The 25,791-nt window shown below is 40.3% G+C and overlaps 2 protein-coding genes across 2 annotated transcripts; one reads left to right on the forward strand and one right to left on the reverse strand.

Annotated features, from left to right (window-relative positions):
- Nucleotides 1–4,123: 4,123 nt before the first annotated feature.
- Nucleotides 4,124–11,791, reverse strand: LOC117302456 (ribonuclease Oy-like). Its single transcript, XM_033786411.1, has 8 exons — nt 11,116–11,791; nt 10,185–10,275; nt 9,564–9,640; nt 9,211–9,283; nt 8,879–8,946; nt 6,099–6,212; nt 5,077–5,203; nt 4,124–4,551 (listed from the first exon to the last, which is right to left on the reverse strand). Exons 1-8 carry the CDS (start codon nt 11,211–11,213, stop codon nt 4,384–4,386), a joined length of 816 nt encoding a protein of 271 aa, XP_033642302.1. The 5' UTR covers nt 11,214–11,791; the 3' UTR covers nt 4,124–4,383.
- A 490-nt stretch (nt 11,792–12,281) lies between these two features.
- Nucleotides 12,282–19,554, forward strand: LOC117302345. Its single transcript, XM_033786260.1, has 3 exons — nt 12,282–12,409; nt 14,304–14,387; nt 15,896–19,554. The coding sequence occupies exon 3, from the start codon at nt 15,931–15,933 to the stop codon at nt 19,531–19,533; it is 3,603 nt and encodes a 1,200-aa protein (XP_033642151.1). The 5' UTR covers nt 12,282–12,409; nt 14,304–14,387; nt 15,896–15,930; the 3' UTR covers nt 19,534–19,554.
- Nucleotides 19,555–25,791: the final 6,237 nt, after the last annotated feature.

Here is a 25,791-nt window from a genome sequence, read left to right on the forward strand (position 1 = left end):
TTTAGATTTCAAACTTGTAGATCTTTTCCCAAATACTGCAAATCCAGAATGTAGATCTAATGTTGTTTGTCAGCGGGTCCGGAAAGATAACCACGCCGTGGAAAAACTGTACTTTACACTTAATATAATACAGCATTTATCTGATTTCCACTTTAAGATAAAACAATTTTAAAATACCTAACTGGCCAAGATCGAAAATTGCATTACTGATGCCTCAAATCTGTTTTGTCGGAGGATGTAAAAACAACTATCCAGCATCTTTTTAAATGGTTAAAGACCAAACATCCGATTTCACAGAGAATCATCAGTTTTGACCTTATCAATTATTAACTGCTAGGCAAAAACAGTCACAATAAGAATCAGTACGGGATACACTATAGCGATAATAAGTACAGCAACAGGCCTGCTTTGATCACGACAAGACTGCCCCTTTAAACCACTGCAAGCCTAATAATACCTCAAATCTACATGTTGTTTTCTTTGATGGTTTATATATACACCTTAGTTCAGTGCCAAGTCCAAAATACTATCCGGCCTAATTATCGAAGAAGTTAAAAAATACCTAACTGGCCAAGATCGAAATTTAATAACTGATTAAACCACAAAGCTGTTTTGTCAAATGATTAACCAAAAACTATCCAGCCTCCTTCTTAATGGTTAAAGACCAAGCATCCGATTTCACAAAGAATCATTAGTTCTTCACTCAGTGTATCAAACATTACGCCACAGAATAACGAATCTGTGAATATTTTGGCTCACTTTCATCAAAAAGTGGCAAGAAATTTTCTTCGGTGAAAAATTACCTCTTTGGTGGGGTGTCGTGGCCGAACGGATAAGAGCACCGAACTCAAGCTCTGGTGTTTCTCTTCAGAAGAGTGTGGGTTCGAATCCCGGTCGTGACACTTGTGTCCCTGAACAAGACACTTTACTGTAATTGCTTCTCTCCACCGAGGGGTAAATGGGTACCTGTGAGGGCAGAGATGGTTCTTGTGGTTGGTTTAGCTTAGTGCGCAATATGTTCGGCGGCACAGGCTGTATACTCCCCATCCCCCATGGAGTTGAGATGGTTTAAGGAATGAAATTGCCCAGTGATCTGGGTAATAAAGCGCAATATAAAAACAGAATATTAATAAATTGTTATTATTTCAAAACTACTTCAAAGAGGGTCGTTTGTGATAAAGTTAAAATACCAACACCCTCTCCAGTGCTCTTTAACAAATAAGTTTTTATGGTGATTCTTCACGCTTGACGAATAGTTGCCAAACTATGCATTGATTTAAAACATAAACTCGAACAATAACTCCATAACAACCAAAAACGCAGCCAAACCAACTAAATATTACCAAAACATGTGGGAAAAAGACTCCCCCATTTTCTTTATTTTTGTCATTATAAATAACCCAAACCTTCTTATAAAACCATTGTTTAAAATTAATTAGTCATATTGACGATATATAAATGCAGTATAACGCATGCATGTAACCCGTGACATCATATTTTACACCAGAGCCACAGAGCCTGGATTTACTGCAGGCACAATGTGTATACAACCCGATGGAAGATAACACAAAATCTTATACAGGAGACACTGTCTATTTCTTTGTTGTGCTTCTCAATCAATAGAAGAAATAGTGCCTTAAAACATGAACACTGTATGTGACTATTTATTTCAGCTCTACCAACCTTGTTTGTAACACACCTCTTGCTTATTCTGTATTCTGGTTGGCTGAAGCACGGTCACGTGGGATGAACTAATATAGGCTAGTGATCGCGCGCGCGTTTTGCTGGAATAGTACCAGAGCGGGCACTAGTCTTTGCAAATAGTGCCCGCGGGAACAGCGCCTCTCTTGACTTGAACCGTGAACAAACCACGAAATTCCTTTTTCTGTTCTTGTTTGACATTTTAAGACCGAGCTGTGTTATAAAACACATATTGACTGGCATAATTCGGTAACTAGTGTACGTCTATTACCCCTCGGCCTGTGAGTGACGAGAAGAGACCTTCGGCCTCGGGAAATAGGTCGCTCTTCTGGTCACTCAAAGTCCCTCGTGGGAATAGACGTACTGTACTAGTTACCTCATTGCCAGTCAATATGTGTATAATAATACCTTTCACATAGACAAGTTCATCACATGTTTTTGAAGGGAGTTAAACAACTCCAAAGAAAACAGTTTACAGCAAACACAAAATAAACCAACATGAGAATAATTTAATCAAATTCGGAAATTGAAATCAACAAAAACAAGTAACAGAATCAACCAAACTGCAAACACCAACATAACACCACCAGCAAAGCTCACCAATGCAGTGTTGTACTAAATAATACTTCATTTGGTATAATAATTCTAAGATTGGCAGTTATTCTATTAAATGATCCAGAAATCAATGCCCATCACAGCAGCAGTTAAAGGCAGTGGACATTATTGGTAACTACTCAAAATATTTATTAGCATAAAACCTCACTTGGTAACGAGTAATGGGGAGAGGTTGATAGTATAAAACATTGTGAGAAACGGCTCCCTCTGAAGTGACGTAGTTTTCGAGAAAGAAGTAATTTTCCACGAATTTGATTTCGAGACCTCAAGTTTAGAACTTGAGGTCTCGAAATCAACCATCTAAACGCACACAAGTTCGTGTGACAAGGGTATTTTTTTCTTTCATTGGTATTTCGCAACGTCGACGACCAATTGAGCTTAAATTTTCACAGGTTTGTTATTTTATGCATATGTTGAGATACACCAAGTAAGAAGACTGGTCTTTGACAATTACCAATAGTGTCCACTGTCTTTAATACCTTTACCACAAGCTGTCGAACCTGGCGAGTATCTGAGTATATGTGAGTTTTTATTTTATTTTACAGAATCTATGTACTGTTTGAGGACAAAAACACAATGTCTACAGATTTACACTAAACTTACATAGTTTGAAGATAATATTAGTAGAAAAGTTCTCTGAAAATATTACTTGCTGAGGTGCTGTAGTTTAAAAAAACAAATGAGTAAAACAATGTCATGAAATTAATTTTCGTCTCGGTGATCATGAGACGAAAATTATTTCAGCATATAAAAAAAGTATTTTCATGACACTGTTTAACTTATTTCTCAAAAACTATAGCACCCCAGCAACTAATATGTTAAGGTACACTTTCTTCTATCATTATCTTCAAACGGTGTAAGTATAATGTAAATCTGTGGACATGGTGTTTTGTGTTACAAAAAGTACCCAAATCCTTCAAACAAACTGATCTTAAATTGATCGTTTTCTATCACCGAATTCAAAAGTGGTGGGCAGGAGGGTTATTCATGAAAACCACAAGATAGAAAGATAGAAAAGCACCTTAATTACTGTTTTTTAGGTTATAAATAATGCATTCCAAGCTTTTACAGCAGCAAGTTTGCATCTGATTACATAATTACTGTAAACAATTTATTTCTGTTTACATCTTTAGGAATTTGTCATTTTTGAAAGTGCTTTACTATTTTCATTCTGTGTTTTGAAAATAAATTATACAACAAACAAATCCGGAATTTTTAATGCAAACTCCAACTTTTCCAAAATGGCAGCCTTTGCAATTTAAAGATAGTGTCATAAATTGGTTAATATTCCAAAAACCAATGGTGAGAAGCACTGCAGCTGTTGAAAGTACAAGTAAACTTCTTAAGATGTAAACAAAGATGACCTCTCGCTTTTCTTAAAACAGGACTCATGCGGGTTGGACATAAATGACATTTAAAATAAATACCATGCCTCAAAGGCTAACAACCTAATTAAATATAGTGTCTTTATAACATAACCTTCCAGAAATGTGTAAACTTCACTGGTTTAGTAATTCTTAGACGGCCTCTTTAAGACTGGATTGCTTACGAGGTGGAGAACTTTTCACCTACAAATATTTGAATGTGAGAAATGATTCATGCTTGAAATTGTTGTTCAGATTTCTGAGGCTTGGTGGGGACTGGTGTCCGTCCATGAATGCTACGGTTGAATTTGACACTATTGTGAAAATACTTCATGGCAGATTTTTGCTGACCGCTTTCACTGTATTCAGCTGAAATCTTCACACATGACTTTTCTTGCATTTTTCTCAAGAAGACGCTCAGAGCATACTGATCGAAACGTTGAGTTGAAACCAACGGTTCTTTTCAGAACCACCCCAACTCATTAGAGATAGCCATTACATGGTGTTACCGCAAACCTTCCCATATGGTATTTTTCTATTTAATTTGATTACAAAATTACTTCCTTCTCTACAACTTGAGTACTTCAGATGGGGTCGTTTCTGACAATATTTGTTTGTATCATACAACGGCTCTCAATCCAGTGCTCTTTACCAAGTAAGTTTTTATGGTCATCAACCTAGCAGAGTAGTACACCTCCTGTCTTTAAGTAGTGATAGGCGGTAACATAATAGGGACCTTGGAGGAGCAGGGTTCATAATACGCTGTCCTGGCGACATGTTTGGAGCTGGGTTTCGGGCAATCCATGGGTTTAAACGTTTTGTCAATGCAGAGCCTTACCTCTGCTAGGTACTGCTGGATCCCACTCCCGTCCTGAAAGAAAACAGAAGTACATCCATAAATATTGATGTATTGTTAATACACTGTTGTATGTCTGATTGAACACTGTGTGTTCACCTTGCTGTCCAGGACCAACATTTCATAGAGCTGCTTAAGCACAGAGAAAAGCAAAGCACACATCAAGTTTGCTTACTACGGGAAGGTTACCAGCCAAACATACTATGGCACATGTAACAACTGTGACAAGTTTAACTATGTTAATATTTATTGATTATTTCAAAAAAATCATTACAAAGGAATGAACGGTATGAAAACCGACATGGTTGAATTGCACTAGAACATGTACAGTGTACAAACTTCTACAAAAAGAGCTAAACGGTTAAACGGTTTAAATACACAAGTTTCCTGCTTGTGATTTCTAAGCAGAAACATTTTGAGCAAACATTTTAACCCCCCCATGCACAACTTGATGGCGTTTACTAGTGCGTGTGTGTTTGCGTGAGTAAAATTGGCATATAGTTTGTGATAAAGGCAATTTGGTAAAACGGGTAGACTTACGTGTAGGTTTTTTTGGTAGCAGGTTAGGTCTGGCATCCCGCCTGCTCCCGCCTTGATTGCATTGAATATGGCATCCCGGGTGTAATTACTGGTCTTGGACGGTACAATTTCTGCAGCGCTGAGGATGCTAGGGAATAAAACAAATTCATAACTCAGTGGTTTGAACTGAAGGTGATAAAAAGTCATTCAAAAGACCCTATAATCGTGCAGCGCACTTTGAACGCATCTTCTGTATGCCTTTTTGAGTGTCAAAACGTGCACAAAAGGATGGTACATGTATTTAGGCACCGCAGAACAAAGCGCGTCAATCATTTGAGCCTTTTGGGGGATCTATTCCTTTTGTGCACATTCTGACAAAAAAAAAGTCAGACAGGAGACGCGCGTGTGTGTGCGTTGTTCATTGGGTATACAGGCCTGATACTTCACGGAGGCAATCGCCTCCGTTGCCCCTTGCCATTGCCTTGGTGCCCTTGAAATGCTCGAGTAGAAATTCAAAATTTCCTCATAGGGTGCCCTTTGCCAAAGAAAAATTGCCTCGGTGCCCTTTCCCTTTCAAAAACGAAGCATACAGCCCTGGGTATATACAGGCCTTGGATTTCATCTTTGAGAGGGCAAGGGCATTTTACAATCTTAGAAGTCTATAGGGACACTTTTGACGGTGCATCAAACCCAGGACGAGGGCAACAGAGGCCATGGTCTCCGTGGCATCCAACTAAGGCCGTGTCAGAAACAGACTTTGGCTACAGCTACGGCTAGATCAGCCAGTGTTGAAGTATAGGCAGATGCGCTGATCTAGCCGAAAGCTGTAGTCGAAGTCGCCATTTCGGACACAGCTTAAGCTTCGCCTCGGATGGCGTTTTTCCCCCCTCGGGTCTACCAAACATCATGGATTCTGTCACAGCATGCAATAATTATATCGTGTAGAACGCAGCTCCTGAGGGGAAATCAACATTTCAAAGGACAATCCACCAGCACCACAGGTGGGATTCGAACCCATGAGAAAACTATGCTTAAGGACCTACCTGTCAATGTTGAAATGTGAGTGCATTTTAAGCGTGGATCCAAAATAGTTGTGTTCCCCGTAGAGCGCTGGAAGAGACGAGGCACAGGTGCCGTGCTTGTCCCACTCATGAGCCCTAAAACAATCAAGACATGAAAAGCGTGTGTTACGGTTTGTTAATAACAACTGCAGCACAATTGTGTTTCAACATTCATACCAACTGTTAAGGCTAGTCTTTGACAATCATATGCATAAAATAACAAACCTGTGAAAACTTGAGCTCAATTGGTCATCAAAGTTGCGAGATAATAGTAAACGAAAAAAAAATCGAATTTGTGGAACATTACTTCTTTCTCGAAAACTACATTACTTCAGAGGGAGCCGTTTTTAACAATGTTTTATACTATCAAGTTCTCCCCGTTACCAAGTAAGGTTTTATGGTAATAACTATTTTGAGTAATTACCAATAGTGTCCACTGCCTTTAAGAGAGGTTACTAGAAATATACATGTACCTTCCCTTTAAAAGTGAACAATAAAATGCCATACAATGTTTTTTTTTTTTTTTACGGGTTAACAATGTAGCCATATCAAACATAAGTACTTCAAAACAAACACTGTTCCCATCATCAATAAAACAGCCAAGGTTCAAGTTTCCTGAAGCCTATTTTGGTGACAGTTTAATCACAGATAACATAGACTTTGCAGCACTCTTATCTATTGTTCCACATAATATCAAAGTCTTATATTGACCATAGAGCTATATATATTGACTAGAGCGCTAACTTGCTCTGCGTTTTGAAGCCACCCTGGGCGCAGACATGTTTGATGTGTTGCGTGATTACAGAACGATCTTAATTTAAGGAGAACACACATTGCCGCGATTTTTTTTTACATTCGGCGTGGGCGCTTACATACGCGACTGTCCATTTGCGTACTTCCGCGCCATGAAAACTGTAAGTTCGACTTGGTTGACAGACTAAAAAAAGTATACGCGCCTTTTAAACATGACGCACATGACGCTCACAGTTTGTACGCTCATCAACTCGGATTGTGCGTTTACATTTGCTGCATTTTTTGGTTCGATGACACAAATAAAAGAACAAACGCACTATCATGCAAATAGCCGTACAATTGCCATACAAAATTTCAAGCTTTGTATTGGTTTGTACATAAACATGGATGCGCCGACACGGCTTCAAAACCTTAGTGTGTGTATATCGGGGTGTTAGCGCTCTAGTCAATATATATAGCTCTATGATATTGACCCATTTCACCTGACGTCATCATCAGAAAATGGGCAATTTCACTGTGCGTTTTCATATATCACTTATGCAGTGAAGTGTGCATTTTAGGCGTTAATACACGTAAACCTAACTTGCCCACCAACATGGTGAGCGTGAAACCAGTCGCCGCGTGTGAGGCGCGTGCAAAGGGGTCTACCAAACATGGTACTCAAGGCGCTGATGAGTTATAAACAAACTTCCAGAAAGATAGGTTATTTCAGTGATGAATTTTGAGACCCAGTTAGTTAGCACCTTATAAGAATTTACAAGGTGCTACGGCGCATACAGCAGCCACAGCCAAGAACACCGGGGCGTACCCCTTCTCTTTTCAATAAGTGCATTGGGTTCTTATCTACTCATCCACACTCACACCAATTCTTTTCAATAAGTGCATTGGGTTCTTATCTACTCATCCACACTCACACCAATTCTTTTCAGAACGACCACTACTAAAAATAAAATATATTCAAATGGTGTTACTGCAAACCTCTATTAGCTATACTCCCACCATGCAAAGTTTCAAATCCTACTAAATATAATATATTTGATACAACACTATGTCCTTTCCCTAATAACCGTCCCATGAAACTGCTCACTGTAGAATTTGTAAATTTTCTAAAAACGAATAATAAAAGAGGGAACCTTAAAAAAAAGTCCCCCAAAATACAGATTCTTTTTTTTTTTCGCAGGGAAGTTACATGTAACTCTCTGCCCATGGCATTCCAAGCCTAAAACAAGGAAACGATTGGGCTTATTATCATAATACCACGCATGACACCATGCAATACACAATAGGAGGAAGGAAGTATGAGTAGTGTTGCAATGTTTGCCCAATAAAGCAGGAAGAATCCAATGTGTGTAATCTATACATCTTATCAGTAAAAACCTTGTATTGTCAGTGTATCTCCTACTGGCATGACTCTAACCCATAACAATTTTATCGGTATTATAAACAGATCGCTGTCTTTTTGGTTTTGTTTAGTGGACTGGAATCAATCAAGATTCATTCTTACATACTCTCTTAATGTAAATGTGTGAACAACCAAAATGTATTGTAAATAACAAAACTGGATTCCTAGTTTGTAAACTTCCAGCAAATTTTGAGGATGATCAATACAGAGTATGTGATGAGGTCTTTCATGTAAGTTCATAGATTGGTTAATACCTAAAAAATAATGACCATATACAAAATTCTTTAGTCACAGCAGCTGTTGATGGTATAAACTAGTTTGAGAAAGGATTCCCTTCAAAGTAATGCGGTTTGGACAAATTTTCACATTGTTATCTGAGAAATGATTTATGCATGTTCCATTTTTATAATTTCTGATTTGTGTCCGTTAACAAATGATGAGACCAGAGATGCGGTTGAAGCCCACAGTTTTGAGTAATTACCAATAGTGTACCTTCCTTTAACAAATAATTACAAAAAATAAACATACAAACAAAATCCATAGACAACACTTTCATTAAAAATTTGAATTAAAAAAACATCAAAGTTCGTACAAATTCAAAACTTACCAAAAGCTATCATAGGTACTGCCTGAGAGCAAATCTGGCCACACTTTTTGCAACTGGCTCTCAAGATCCTAGTAAAAACAAAACCCAAAACACATTTCAGGGAAGAAAGAACAAATTCCAATCTAGTCTGATATTTGATCTACAGAGTCTGGTGTCAAAAAAAAAAAGAATGCTGACAGAGTACCTACCAGGCCTGAAAAATCACGAAGGCCATGGCACCTTGCCGGTTTCCCCTGGTCTTGACCTTGGTGCCCCCTTTAAGAGGTTTCCCGTAGGCTTAAAGATTTTCCAATGGAAGTGCCCCTTTGCAAAAGGAATACGTGCTTATTCACCTTAACTTTGCTGAAATCGAACGTCCAGGTGTTGTTGCAGTTGGTAGGTCCTTCAGTTCCAATCTTTGTCGGCCTAAAATAAATAAAAAAATATATCGTTGATTTAAAAAAACCAATTGTTTATACCATGCCCAATTTGAGGTTGATGGTATCCCCTTCTCCCTAGATGTTCCCATACTTGAACACACCAGTTTCCTCTTGAACAGAAGTAGCCCCCCCCCCCCCTAGAACACTCCTCTAAATAATTCCAGTCACACAAGGGGGGGGGGAGGCACAGGACAGGGGTGCAGGGGAGGGGTGGGCCGCCCCGGATAGGGGTGGGGGGGGACACAGATGACAATTAACATTCTTACCAAGTTCCATGGACAGTCCAGTCCCTGACCCCACGTGGTATGATGCACTTTTGATCACTATTTGTAGAACGGGACGCCTGTTAAAACATGTTGAAAAAAGACACAAAGTAGACGTTAGTTATTTATTTAAAGGTAGTGGACACTACTGGTAATTACTCAAAATAATTATCAGCATAAAAGCTTGGTAACGAGTTATGGGGAGAGGTTGATAGTATAAAACATTGTGCGAAACAGCTCCGTCTGAAGTGGAGTAATTTTCGAGAAAGAAGTAATTTTCCACGAATTTGATTTCGAGACCTCGGATTTAGAATTTGAGGGTTTCAAAATGAAGCATCTGAAAGCACACAATGTGTTTTTTCTTTCATTATTATCTCGCAACTTCGACGACCAATTGGGTTCAAATTTTCCCAGGTTTGTTATTTTATGCATGTTGAGATACACCCAGTGAGAAGACTGATCTTTGACAAATACCAAGAGTGTCCAGTGTCTTTAACTGGGGCATCTCTGAGGGTAAAATCGAGGAGAAAGAGACCACAGCAGTGCTTCATGTTCAATCATTTGAAGGCTGCACTTGACAAGTAAGAAGGAGATTTCCAAGTCATGATAATTTCAGGTACGTACATTATAGTAGAGGCAAAAGCTTTCCGGCCACTGGACGACAAACAGAAGGTAGTCCCAGTCTGGGATTGCCTCAACTCCCTTGCAGGTCTCCCTGTAAAAACAAAAGCATTTAGAATGTTTAATAGGCCTACATGGCAAAAACATTACTTATGTTTATATTTAAAGGCAGTGGACACTATTGGTAATTACTCAAAATAATTATTGGCATAAAACCTTTCTTGGTGACGAGTAATGGGGAGAGGTTGATGGTAAAAAACATTGTGAGAAACGGTCTCGAAATCAACCATCTAAACGCACACAAAATTTCGTGTGACAAGGGTTATTTTTCTTTCATTATTACATGTATCTCGCAACTTCGATGACCGATTGAGCTCAAATTCACAGGTTTGTTATTTTATGCACATGTTGAGATACACCAATTGTGAAGGCTAGTCTTTGACAATTACCAATAGTGTCCACTGCCTTTAAAGGGAATGTTCTGTCTAAAAAATTGTTCTATGAAAAATAGCGTGGCAAAATCATATCATGTAAATAGACAGCTCTTCGGGTCTTATAATTTATACAATTATTATTAATGTCACTGTGGTAGGAGAGAACTATCCTCCTGGAGATAACTATCCTCCTGGAGATTTCTTGCCCCCCCCCCCGCCCCCGCCCACCTCCTGCTTCTATCTAGGCACGGCTCCCCTCACATTTCTAGAACTAAGAAGTACCCCCCCCTACTAACTAAACGGTGAACTGTGTATCTGCTGAATGCACCTTAATAATAATCTTTAAAAAAAAAAATTAAAAAAAAACTTTTAAGTAGGCCCTAACCTAACGAACAATACAATTTTTATTATAAATGGTTCACTTCCTCCACCTTCAGTCCTTCACCACATAAAACAACAATTAATTTGTTTGTAAAATAAACACTATCGTACACACTTACCCAGCACATTTTGTTGGTTTGGAAGAACTGAGGGCAAATGTTGAAGTAAAAATGACGAGGAAAACAGTCCACTTCACAAAAGAAGAAGTTGCAGCCATGGTTGTTTTTCTTGATGCGCAATTGCATGCAAAATAAAATAGCACTGACTGATGGACTGAGGAACAAGGAAACTTGTTGTGTTGTTCGGAAACTTGTTGTGTTGTTCGCCGACGCAAAACAACAAAGCTACATGTAATTGTAAGTAAGTTCAACTAATTCGATTCTGCCAGCAAAAAAAGGTGTTTAACAAAGGTCCTTGGGCAAGGACACATCCCAGTTGATCAAATTTAAACAAAGCAAAGTCACACAATCGCTTTTGTTGTTGTGAATTGTGTCGTACTACTAGTTGTTGAACAAATTGTCCCTGACTTTTCTCTGACCTTTTGTTTTCAGCAGCTGTGTTTAGTTAGACAGCGCCCTCAATAGCTAACCTTCAAACTTGAATTATTTTGTATAGCAACACAATCCAAAAGAAAGGAAAACTTGAGTATAAAAACCAGCAAAACAACGAACAAGAGTGTTCAGTAATAAGTTGAATGTATTGTAGAACTTGTTGGGTGTTTTTTTAACTGTTGAAAACGGAAAAATTTGATGAAATCGAGGAGGATTGCAGATTTCTACAACAAATTGTCGTAACAGATGGGCGGGGAGCAGCAGCAGACGACAATCGGCACGTGACACGTGACCATTTTCTTGCTTTCTTTTTCCAAATAATATCAAAGACGAAACTTTCTCGTTATTTATTTACTTGGTTTTGTTTTTTGCTCTTCGATACTGCCCTTGTTTCCCGTAAGAATAAAGGTGAATTGTTCCAACTGTCACTCACCTCAACCTTTAGCCCTTTTCGAAACCACGGCTTCAGCTTTGGATTCGGCTTCATAGAGGCGCAGTCCTGTAGAATACAGTGTAGTCTGAAACCCTAAGCGCGTACGCAAAGCACGCGCAATAATTGTCTAAACAACCACTGGGCCAAGCTAGCTTGCGCCGAGTCTGTGAGCGAAAACCGTGGTTTCGAGGATGGGCCTTTGTACGTGTATCGTCATGCTTTTTTGTCGTGTTTGGGACACAGTTAAACAAGACTGGCGCCCTCAGTTGACCAAACCATGAAAGTAAATAATGTACACATTTTTGCACGTCTGCTTTTTCGGCTGCAAATTTGGAAGCAAAACTCAGCTGTTTGAGGGAGAAAAGAGACGGGAATTCAAACAATTCTGAATGACAAGAGATGTGCTCATTTGGTTCATATGAAAGACAAGTAAGTTATGTACATTAAGGTAAAATAAAAAGAAAAAACAACGGGTAGTACTCGTAAGTACCATTCCAATTCCATACATACGGTTCACATTTGGCGGGCAGCGTACCTAATTACATTTTTAGACTACTGTAGTACTGGAGACACACTGAAATTTTGTCTGTCACTCTGTCAGTCGTGACTGTGGATGTTGTATGGTAAATATAGATTGTATAAGTGTTTGTAAGGTCCGAGTTAATGCCAAGTTAAATTAATACACCAATGCCATGCAAACTCACCTGGTGATGTGCATGGCTATCCTTCTTGGACGTCACACTCACAGTCACAGTCACACGGTCAGGGGATCGGGCAAATGTCCGTATCATGCCACCACCTTTTTCATTTGTTATAAATATGAAAATAGTATCTATGAAACCGTGGAGGAAGAGGAACACACTAATTAATTTGCTGGTTGCTCAATACATGAGTATAATCCCATTTTGGGGTAAACATTTTGCTTCTAGGCCTACTTCTACCCTACTAATATCTATACTATCCCTACTATACTAATACTATGTATTTTTATGTACGAGTATTGTACAAAAAAGTGGTGGCAGGGTCAGGGATACTGAAATCTTTCTGGATGTCAGTGTCTGTTGCCCTGCACTGGCTTCCTGGACCTGGGTATAGCCTTTTCAACAATGAAACAGCATTAATTTGGGGTATATATTTTTCGCAATGGTAGGCGACCTTTTAAGCCCTGAACTCCATTCGTTGTGTTGTTTGCAACTCGGTGCAACAGATGATTCCAATCCGTATCAATCATGCCTATGGCGACTATAATACAATCAATAATACAAAAAATACTTTCAAGAGCTCAGCAGAGAGCCGTTTAAAAAGCCCAACAAGCAAGGAGGGCTAGATATATGACTTCATCTTGGAAAAAGTGGCAAAAGATACACTCGGCATTGGAGCAAAGCAGCGCATTATATGTAATTCTACCTCCATGTGCAGACCCAGTAACTGAGGAACTGTACTCGTATTTGGGAAATGTTGACACCTGCAGTCGTACAATGAAAAAGGATATATTACGACTGCAGGCGTCAACATTTTCAAACACGAGTCCCATCAGTTAGTTATTGGGTCTCACCTACATATAAGCTACATGGCGGCCTGTTTGGTGCAAATTCAAATTAAAGACACTGGATAGTATTGGTAAATGTCAAAGACCAGTCTTCTCACTTGGTTATCTCAACATATGCACAAAATAATAAACCCGTGAAAATTTGAGCTCAATTGGCGAGATAATAATGAAAGAAAAAAACACCCTTATCACACAAAGTTGTGTGCTTTCAGATGCTTGATTTCGAGACCACAAAATCTAATTCTGAGGTTTCAAAATCAAATTTGTGGAAAATTACTTCTTCCTCGAAAACTGCGTTACTTCAGATATGAGATTTTGCTGTTCATAAGGAAGGAGAAAACCTTATAAAGATAGGGCTTTTATAAAGGTATGTTCATTAAAGGCAGTGGACACTATTGGTAATTACTCAAAATAATTATTAGCATAAAACCTTTCTTGGTGACAAGTAATAGGGAGAGGTTGATGGTATAAAACATTGTGAGAAACGGCACCCGTGTTGACAAGGGTGTTTTTTTCTTTCATTCATATCTCGCAAGTTCGATGACCAATCAAGCTCAAATTTTCACAGGTTTGTTATTTAATGCATATGTTGAGATACAGCAAGTGAGAAGAATGGTCTTTGACATCTACCAATAGTGTCCACTGCACTGTATGTACAACAATGAGTTTAATTTCCATCTCTCTTTGCATTCTTCAATGCTTTGGCAAAACATTGAAAAAAATGAAATTAATGTTCAACTTCTAAAGGCTGATTAATGTTCTTTTGCTCTGCAGATCCCTTCTTCTTTGCAACAGCGATCCCAGTCTTCATTGCCAAGTCTTTATAAAAGCACATTCAAGTCGTAGAATCTGGATTGGGTGAGTGTGAATACTTTATTTAGGCCCCTATAAACTTAATTTTACTGGATTTCATACTCGGTTGAAACTTTTTGCAGGAATCTATTACCGTTTTCACTCAAAGACACTGCCATGTGTACCCATTAACTGTAAATTGCCTTAGTAGGCCTACGTAAAAATTACGTCATTGGTTTATAACCTTTAATAGGGGAGGGAGAGATGGGGGGGGGGGGGGCGGCTCAAGTCAACAAGGAAACAGCTTTTAACATTAATTAGATGAGTATGCCTCCCCCCTGAAAATCTGAGAGGGCTTAATTTAATTTCTTTCATATGAAATGGTATAGATGTATGAAAACAAAATGAGGTGTTACATGGCATTTACAGTGCGGTAACAGTATTTGATAGTCCCACATAACAGTATATAAAAATGTACACAATGAATGCTTGTTTACACGGTTTACACGATTTAGCGAGTTCACAGAGCCGGTTTTTATATCACTTTATACACCCCCATCCCCATATGACTCGTCTTTGACTTAGAGTGCATTAATATTTAGTATTAATTTAACAGGCATCCCGTAGTACAATTTAAATAGTTGAATTTTAAGGTTTTGTGCAGTAGGGGGCCTAAGCATTTTTTTCAAAATATTTTAACTTCTGATTTCAAATACACCTGCTATGTCTTTGCCCCTCAGGCATCAAGCCACACTGTTTTTTTCACCACCGAGACTATTTATTACATGAAGTAATCTGTGTATAGCGACCTCTCTTGTTGGATGTTTACCAGTAAAATATGGTTGAATAGTTAGATATGCTATAAACACCCCTATTTCAATGTGTCACTAAAACATAAAATGCAAAGTGCTAGCCTAATGGCAACAGCTTGGAAATGGACCTAAATGCGTTTTGTGGTAGGACCTATAATAAGACCTCAGCTATTTCTTTTAACAGGTCATTGTACTTTTACCCAATGAAGTGTATTTTCATTGCCTTTGGCATTTGTCGTTTATCCAGCTGGGCACTTTTGTTTGCGGATTGTAACTTGAGATAGAAGTACCATTTAACTTGGGTGAAGTTGCCCTTGGTGACAGGAAAGTTTGGATTGTTTTTGCGTTGAAAAGTCAAAGGTTATACTTCTAACTGGAGTTACAGCCATTCCGGACTGTAACTCCAGTTAGAAATGACATTTGTTGTGCTTCTGACCTGAATGACTGGTAGCTCTTGGATTATTAAGGAATTGAATTGAGTTGAATTGATGGGGGTTAAAAGGTCAAAGTTCAAGGTCACAGTGGTAATTTAAGTCACAAGACCAAAGGTCAAGGTTACAGTGGTGCAGGAGCATTGTTTGGTGGTATGTTTGATTAGCAAGCATGTAATCTACTGATGAAGTGTTTACCAACATCGCTGTAATGTGTGGGTTTTTTTTTTTTTTGGGGGGGGGGGGGGAGAAGGGGGTTTGAAATAACTATTGTAAGGCACTCAAAATTTTATTCTGAATCTAATGGATGCTATATCCGTTTTTTGTATAGGCCCACTTCTTGATGAGTCGTTCTCATAACTGAAGATGTCTCGCGTGGCCACAACACAGTCATCTTTGTCTAGCATCCCAACGGATCTATTATTGTGGTGGGAAGAGGATTTTTATTCTGGTAAATTTATATGTCTCCCTGAGAGCAGAGAAACCTTTCAGCATCTACACATAAGCGATGAGCAGGTTAGCTTCTCTACTATCGGCTCAAATGATCCTATTGGAGGAATTAATTTATCCAAGAAGGTTCCGCTCTTAGTGAACTTATGCATTGATAGGATACTCGGACTGCCCAATGACGTGGGAGGGTTTGAACAGGTACCTCCTGGGCTCATTCCTCGTTTGGAAAGTCAGAGAAAAAGGAAACGCCTTGAGCGCCTAAGACTTGAATGGCTTCTGAAAGAGCTACTCCATCAGGAGGCTAGCCTTGCCTCCAGGCTTCATGTTCAATCAAAAGTACCACAAGTGACTCAGGCAACCACAAATGTATTCCCTCGAAACTGCCGTTCAGCATGGGAAACAGATGTCAAGGCACATGATAATTTCAACGATGGCGAGATGTTTCAAGACTATGATGGGATGAGCTGGTGCTTCCTCCCAGTAGCTGTCGAAGGAAGGGACACGAGCAACTGGCCAATCGCTGCTTTAGCTCATACAGTTGAGCTAATGCTTCCACATAGATTCTTGATCCAAGAGGATAGGGTACTACCTGGAGGTGTTAAAACAGTGGAGGATGTGTTGAACAGAGAACTGATAGCAGCTGTGGCTCGAGTTAGATCTGCTCTTGTCAAAATCTGCCCAAAGCTTGTCTACTTCTGCCTGGATCCCGCCTTAGCATACGTATGGTGGGGAAGAGGGGATGTTAATAAAGCTGAGGGGATGTTTCTAAGGATTATTGACCGGATTCCGAATGACCTGTTTACTCAATCTGATATCATGGTTGGACAAGATATGGCTGGAGATGTTTCCCTATGGACCCGCCAGAAAGCATTGTACCTGAATGAAATCGGACGTATGCATTCGTACTTCAACCAACCACAGGAAGCTGCAAATTTTTACAAAGGAGCAGTGGATTTGATCTCAGGCTTCTGCCAAGAAATATTTCCTGATTGCACAATGCAGAGCTTGGTGCTCCAAGCCAACGCATTCGATCAAGGATTGATGGATACCTTAAAAGCTACCCGAGCAGCAGGTTTGTGGGATAGAGTTACTTCAGAGCCGGGGTGTAACCCCAATTTAGTCCAAATGGCTGCGGAATCATTCCTGCACTGCCATGCAGGTTACCCGTTGTATAATTCAACAACAGAAGAAGAAGACCAAAATACCGCGTGGTTGCTGGAAGCTAGGCTTCGGTTACAAGTTCTGGCCACTTCAGTCCCTAAGGTGAGCCTCCATCTCTCGCTGATCCTTGCGATACTTGGTGATGACAATGCAGCAGAAGATGCGTACATGACGTATGTCCAGGAGTATGCATCTCATCACCCAGCATTTCAGCAGCAGATACCAGGAGCTGTGTCTATGTTTATTGGTGCAGAGATGAAGAATCATCCTTGGTGGGTATTTTCTAACTGGGCAGGTAAGAGATCTGGGAGAATGACAGCAAACAAACATCTCACTGTGCTACCTTTACATTGGAGGAGGGTGTTGAGGCATTGTAGTTGTGATATGGAGACATTTGATGGAAACCAATTCAACAGCAGCTGGGAAGCCTCATGTCGCGTAGCGGAGGTGCAAAGTATCTTGCCCTACCTTCGTCTTACCCCAGACGGACGATTGATTGGATCCTTCTCTGAAAATCTACCCCCACTGATCTCAGTATCTCTAGATCCTTTTACAGGGGCGTTGTACCTGCCTGAACAGTTTCAAGAGGCAGACACAGTATTAACTTACGGTGACATCCAAGATATCGGTGGAAGAAGTGATTCCAGGAAAGACCGTTTTAGTTTTGAAACCTTTATTCCAACGCCCATTTTGACATTTGATGACTCCAAAGATGGGAGATCAGTCTCTCTGCTGACATGGCAAAACAGACACACCACAGTTAATGATGATGGCCTTCCGGTTGTTGCCGAAACACAAAGCTCTACAGCGAAGCTTGTGTATTCTGGTTGTGACGGTCTTTGTGAAATCAATTTAGCCGAGGTGGTTTTGAAGGCCAAGAAGGAAGTCATTCTGCAGCTTCTAAGAAATGAGGGAAACGATCAGAATCAAGAAAGGATGAAAGATGCTTCAGATTTTCTTGATTTATGTATCTCTAAGACAAAGAACATGCAGTACAGCTTCTTCAAATCTGCAGAATCCAACGAGAGGAATCCCCTTCAAGATGTGAAAGTCAAACTGAGTAGCATGACTAAGAACCAGCTTAATGATTTGCTTGAGCCAGAAGTCTTTAATCTCAAGAGGGTCGTTTTGGTTGGACAGTCGACAGCTGTTTTAGCCTTTTCGACAGGCTTGTGTCAACAGTCCCGTTCTCAGTCCATCGATGCATTAGTTTTCTTGGACTGCTCCAATATGGGATCGTTTCAGAATCCAGTTGTTCAGTACCCGCAAAGGCCTGATACAGTCTGGAAGATACCAGTTAAAGAAGGATTCAAAAGTAACGATGGAAATATCTTGATTGTTTCAGAGGTTTCCATTTATGATCACGACAAAGACAGGGTCTATGTCTTCGATAATAAAGGAGAAATTGTACACATCTATGATGAACTAAAGATTAGTCAAGTATCAAATGTCTGTGTTAAAACGAATGCGGGAAATGATGACATGATGGTGGGTACCAACCGTAGCAGATCAAAGCTCATATTGACGGACACCAAAGGAACTGTGCACCACCAAACCAAACCGATTGGCGCGCTTGGAATCGTTGAACATTTTATCGCTGTTTTCGACATGATTTTTGTCTCTCTCAGGGACCGGATTCTTGTTTTTGATTCGAGTACACTTGAGCCTGTCCAAATTGTACAAGACGCTGCTCTTACCGATGAGGCTGGTTCCCAGCGTCATGTAGAGCGGGGAGTTGGTGTTCTCTTGACTGGGGAGAGGAGCTTCATGAAAGTCCTGTACAAGTACGAGGTTGCTTCGACATCCTCCCCCACCTCAGCCCCCTCCTCCACAGCCTCCTCTACCCGCTCCTCCGAACCCTCCTCATCCTCCACTACAGATGCTTACTTCAGGGTAATACTTGGAGTTGCCAACCATGTGTTTGTTCTTCAACGGGCTAAGCAGTCCCCGAAGGCTCCTGATGAGGAATGCCCCATAAGCACTCCACCCGGACCAGTAACACTTGTAACTGAAGTACTTGTGCCTGGTGTCCCCACAGAGGCGTGCTTCATCAATCGGATGGCAGGTTTTATTGTTACAGCCTCGATATTTGAAAGCTCTAAACTACCACTGTATCGAGAAAACCTGTACTGGTTTGACCTAAATGGACACATCCGAGGCATTCATCCTTTTATTGGGCAGGGGCCACATGGCTTTTACGCTGTACATCTCAATGAACCAAACAACATGGATGCAGGAAGAGTTGAGCAAGTATCTGTAGGAAAAGGATCCGATGGGGATCGGGGAGTATGGTACCTGTACTTCACAGATGGCCTGAGTGGGATATGCTGCATAAAACTTCACGAAAGTTTGTACTAACTAATAAGCGTGTACTGTGTGAACTTTGAGCTTACACTCTACTTGAGTGAGAGGGTGCGGGGTTGGGCACACTAAGCAATTATATAGACTGTAAAACAACGAGTGCAGACATTTTTGTTTAACAATTCTTCGCATTTATGACCAGCATCTTCAGAAGCTGAGTATGGACACACTCTAAAAAAAAACTGCTCAACCTTGGCTAAGATTCTTGCCCTTTCGCTTTATAAAGGGAAATTGGCCGTTCACTTGCGGTAAAATTGTTGCAGAACATCAAAGTATAAAGCAAAAAACATCATAGATAAACCAAGTGAGAAGACTGGTCTTTGACAATTACCAATAGTATACAGTGTCTTTAAGTGACAGGTGCAGCATCTTAACAGCACAGTTGGGTAAGAAGTTTACCCATGTGACGTCAAAGTTCCCTTTATACTCCAAACACAAGTAAACTTTTATCAACCTTCTTTTTGGTGTAAACTGGATTATCTCATCGGTATCATGTGACAACACCATGGTGTACTTTTGATCACCCCGGTTTTTTCATTTAATAGTAAAACAAAAAATACAACCTACCAAACTCTGGTTATCGAGGGGCTTCATTTGAAGGAAGTGGTGGTTCAGTCAAGAAAACCAAGGGCATCTGATGCGGATGCAGCTGGACAATACATTGCCACGCTATAACACGTCAGTCAATGGTTATGTGTGGATAACTGAAATAATGCACTTATTATGGGTCTGAGGAAGTACTTGACTGATTTGCGTTAAACAAAAGGAGGAAACTGGCATGCCATTTAAAACATATGACTCATCCATCCCCGGTTGTCTACAAAAAAGAAGAAAAAAAAATTATTAAACAAAACAAAAATAGTCTGAAGTACGGTGTTGTGATTATTGTTTGAAGGAGAACTGTATACTGAGTGCACTCATGCAAAAACTGGGGTGTTAAAATGACACACCATTGGTGTTGTCATTACTTTACACCAAAACAAGAGTGAAAATATACACCTGGGTGTTTAAATAATACCTATTTATCCCAACACAATTACATTAGTGTGACAAGGCCTTACTTTAGTATATATTTTAAGTTTTGTTATGCTTGTACATATGAATGTATAGATAGCTATTTCTCACTTTATAGAAGAGAACAATAATTCTTCAAAGGTAAAAGCAATACCGACGGGGTGTCTTTCCTTAAAGCATTACGTACACCGGTTTATTGTTCACAGCTAACACGTGCATCCAAACGGTCTATGAGTTTGCAAATTACACAATGACGGCCGTGTTTAAATAATTTTAATCAAGTGGTTACATTGAAGAGTATAAGTCTTTCCCACGAATAGCAATTAATCACCCTCTAACACTACAGCCAAATGGGCAAGGCCACGGCACACCCATGGTATTACGCAACCCGCAGGCCAAGCACTGGTTTCCACCGGTGCATTTTCACACAGAAGCCATGAATCTGCTTAATTTGTTTTCGTTGCAAAAAAAAGGATAACAAAATCAACCCGTAACCTTCCCTCAAATAACTGTTCCAGCAGACTTGTTATAAAGTGTATGACGTGGGCGGAAAGCGTTGTTAAAACAGTTTGTTTTGTTTTGGGCCGGAAAAGGGTAGAGTTCATTTTTTTTGTTCAACCAGTTGCACATCCTTTGTAGGATTAACTTTTAATAAGGAAAAGCAAAGATCATTAGATTCATTTTGTCTGTGTCGCAGTTTCAGTAGTCGAATGGTCATGGTAACAAGGATATCTTGTAAACTCTAGCGTGGAAATCTTTTCAGATTGGCATTTAGAAAATTTACTGTCAAGAAATCAATTGTTAAGTATGGCGACGTTGTGCCGATTTGTGTTTTTCCTGGTTGGAGTTTTGTACACCTCAGACGCGGAGGATTTCTTCGTGGAAAACCCTATGTCCATAGAGGTGACACTCGGTGGAGACGTACATTTCTGGTGCCAAACTGCAGACTCTTTTGATTGTGTTAACATGAACTGGGTGTTTACACCGTCGAAGACTGAAGGTGATCCATTCGGCACCATCGGAACATGCAGGACCCCAAATTACTGGGATAGCGCTGTGAATCAACGCCTGACCCAGTCGTTCGAACATGGAAGATTTGGGTTGCACATTACAAACGTTAGTTACGGAGACAGTGGACGCTACAGCTGCTGGGTGACGAAGGCTGTTGGAGGCGACGCAATTAGTGAGTACTCGGCGGTAGCGTTTCTGACGGTCCTCTCGCCCGTGCCAACTCCACTTTGTAGGTATACCCCGGAGGTTGTGTCTATAGGCAACGAGGTGCAGTTAATTTGTGGGGTACCGCGTGATGCTTTTATGGAAACCGTCAAACTAACGTGGGTGCATGAGACCCCTGGCCCAGTACGAGGCGTGATAGTCGAACGTGGACGGACCTTCAGTATACCTCTCACACTCTCCGAAAGTGACAACTACAAGGTGTTTACTTGTGTTGCTGGTACAGACTTTACCAACGGACCAAACTGCACGCTTTCCCCACTGCAGATTCCCATGACGGTTGAGATAACCCCCATCCTCGGTGAAGCTCAAACCAAGTTTGTCTGTAATGCGGATGCCGTACCCCCTGTTACAAATTACCACTGGAGTGTTCAGGAGATGGACAGTTCTTCCAATGAGTGGACAAATATCCAGATAGATAGCAGTCATATAGAAAACGAGGGTGCAACTCTTGTATTGACCACTGGAAGGGACATTGGACTTAGGTTGTCGACCACCTGCACAGCTTCAAATAGCATTGGGTTAACCAAGTCTAGCGCCCCAGTTAGTACACTTCAGTGCAGCAGTGGTGTGATAGTTACAGAGTTGACCCGTTGCAAAGACCTACCTGAGACTACCTCAGCTATGGTAACTACTGCGAAATCAACACGCTCTGTAAGAACAGGTCGTCCTCAAGGAACTGACGATGGTATTGGTATTTATGTCTGGATCATAGTAGCTGCAGTGGCATTATTGGTGATAGTCGCTATTATCTGCTGTATCTTCTTGGTTAGGTACAGACGAACAAGTAAGAGCAAGAAAGCAACAGACAATGATCTCATTGATACGGGGGTAGTGTATAATACCGACATGGGATCGGTTGATCTTCGCAGTCACACCGGTACATCAGAGTCCAACGCGCTCATGATGGAAGCTGAAGTTGTTCTGGCAGCATCCAATTCATCTTTACAACAACTCGATAACCGTCTCGAGCAGACAACCGGGAACAACTCTCCTCGGATCGTTGCACCCTCGTCGAGTGACGGGCTTGGGTACGGAGAAACCTACGCATCAATCGATAATTTTCACCAACCACAGAGACCCAATCAATCAGGACTTCGTCACTCAGCAGGGGATTTAAGTTCAGGTCCTCACAAGTCGAGCCACGATGGGTACGATACAATTGGACCAGATATCTTTCAGCAGTCTGTAAGCTTTGATGGAAGTACACGAAGAAACCCTTCAGAGGTAGACTTAGTTGACAGTACATATGCGTCAGTCGGTAACGACCGACATGATGAGGTTCGAATCCCACCAGAGCTTGCCACTCAACCTTGTGCATATGAGTCTATTGATCTCAACATCTCTCAAGTTCGCACTTCCGTTCGAGACTCTTCGTCGCTGAAGAAAGTATGTGTCGTTTCACCAACTTGTCACCTGAAGGATGGTGTTGATAACCAGGTTGTATATGCGATGCCAGACAAACAGCGAAAGTCCAAAATGGACAATGGTGACAACAAAACCGACCAGGAACCTCCGGCTGGCATTGTCTACGCCAAGCCAGATAAAAAGCACAAGAAGCCTGTTGAAAAATATAGGAAGAAGTCCACTAATAGTGACAACACTTCAAACCCTTCTATCAAATCAAGACCACAAATGTTCCCGAAGGTCTTTACGCGATGCCGGACAAGTCACAAAACAGATCATCAGTTTCCTCATCAGTGAACCCTCAAGATGCAAGAGATGATACCACCAACTTGAGGAGTACAATCTCAGAAAAGGACTTGCCATCTAAGATCCAAAACCAAGCTTTATATCGGAGTAATTCCATAACTCCAAAGAAACCACACCGCACTGCTAGTTCCAAAGTTGCTGGCTCGAAGATTTTGAGAGATTCTATAAAAAGACAAAGCGATTCACGATCTATTTCAAGGAGTTCCTCAACTGAGGACAACCTGGAAGCAAGCACGCCCTCTGTCGTTCCTGCTGAATCAGACATCGTTCGGAAAGTAGACACTTCTTCGAGTATACCGATCTACGCAGTGCTTGAAAAGGGTTCACAATAGAAGAAAACCCGACTGGATTTGTCTGAAAATATCAGTATGAATCCTTCGTGTGTCTCATCAGCACATACCTTTTCGCAAATGGCCATTGCGCAAACGCTATCTGTTGTATGAGGCGCATGCTGGTTTAGCTAGCGATCAGACTTGATCGCTAGCTAAACCAGGGTCCAATCTCATAGAGCTGCTTAAGCACTAAATTGTGCTTAAGCAAAACAATCCTTGCTTAGTAAAATCAGATTACCGACCAAGACTCCACTCAACTGTTATGCTAAGTAAACAACAGCTAAATACCAGTCACAAGCAGTGTATATGGCATGACATTTTGGCCAGTAACATGTGTAAAATAAGGGAGCTATTTTCGTGCTTGCAGCTCTATGAAATTGGCCCCAGAATGCACCTACCTCATTCCAAGCCTAACCTGCGCTTATTTGCGGTAAGGGCAAAATTACATAAAGCTGTTAAGCAGAAAATACTGCTTGACAAATGTCTTTGCTTAGCAAACATTGAGTAAGGCACAAGTTGCCACTATGTAAACTTTACGGAGTTTTGGCTGGTAACATGTTTCTGTTAAGCGGTACTTTCATGTGTTTTGCAAACTGTTGTGCTTCATTCTTTATAAAATTTGGCCCAGGACTAAAGAGCAATGTCTCTTCCCTTGCTCTAAGGATTCAAATGTACGCAATATTTGCATTTCGAATAATATTCGGTCGACGGATGCTTGTGTATCGTCGAATACTTCGATCATTGGATTCACCTCATGAAAAATGGAACTGTCTAAATTTCACATCGTGATTATATTCTGCTATATTGTACTTATATCATTTGCATCCGATATTTGGATAATATTCAATGTTAACCAACTAATATGAGCCGGGGGTAATTTCACCAACCTATAGGACTAGCCCTGTAGGAGATATTAAAAACTTAATGTTAAGCCCTAAGTTCCCAACTCGAGATAAGACTGGTAACTCTTTGTGTAACCCCTGGTTGTACACTGCCAGAGCAAACAGACATAATATTTCACAGTTGCATGTTGGCTCTTTTATTTGAAAAAAATAATGTATATAGTTTTCACAAGAGATTGGACCCGATTCCATAGAGCTAGGCAACAAGTAGCTAAGCTCAACAACAAACATTATTTTATACCATCCAAACTACGATGTCGTACGTTCAATTTGTGGCTGGTGGCCTAGTCATTTCTGCTTATAGGCAATTGTTAATTCCATTCAAATTAATTTTAAAAAACTTTAATAATCCTCAATCAAACTTTAAGTTTAAGCACATTTTGGGGGCTTAATGAGCTCTACGAAAACCCTGGCTGCATAATTGTACGATTTAAATCAAAACCAGTGCCACTGTTTTTTGTTTTGTTATAATTATGATATTTTATCGAAACAGAAATAGCGCTGTTTTTTTTTGTTTTTTTTCGTGCCGTAATAAATTCAAGTTGTATAGCTTAAATATAAAGTGCTTTATGAAGAAGTATTGTTTTGTATATAGGCCTAAAACTCGACTAGTCTAAAAGTATTTCTTTTAAATTGGTTCCGCTGAAATTCGCGAATGAAGTATACTGAGACGAACTGTTGTCTTAATTGTTGGTAAAGTGTCTATATTTATTCTAATAGAACGATCAGTTGAATTGGACTGTGACATTTTGTGACAGGTAGAGATAAAGAATCTCATCCGGAAGAATTATACCATTTCCTTATGATTAACCTATTTCCGAATCGGGAATTACGCGTGGCCTTAAAGGGCAGAACGTTTCTCTTTTAAAGGAGCAGAGTTGTATACTCGTACACTTTGTTGATGATGACTCGCTTGGTGTGACGCCATGAAATATATTGTATAAGTTAACTGTACCCGTTGAGAAAGAAATATGCACACCAGCCAGATTCGTGGGTACACTTTGTCTGAAAGACACAATTGTGAACAAAATGTAGTGTGGGCCATGCACTGCAAAAACAAG

The sequence above is a fragment of the Asterias rubens genome, chromosome 18 (assembly GCF_902459465.1).
Source record: "Asterias rubens chromosome 18, eAstRub1.3, whole genome shotgun sequence".
Taxonomy (NCBI): Eukaryota; Metazoa; Echinodermata; class Asteroidea; order Forcipulatida; family Asteriidae; genus Asterias; species Asterias rubens.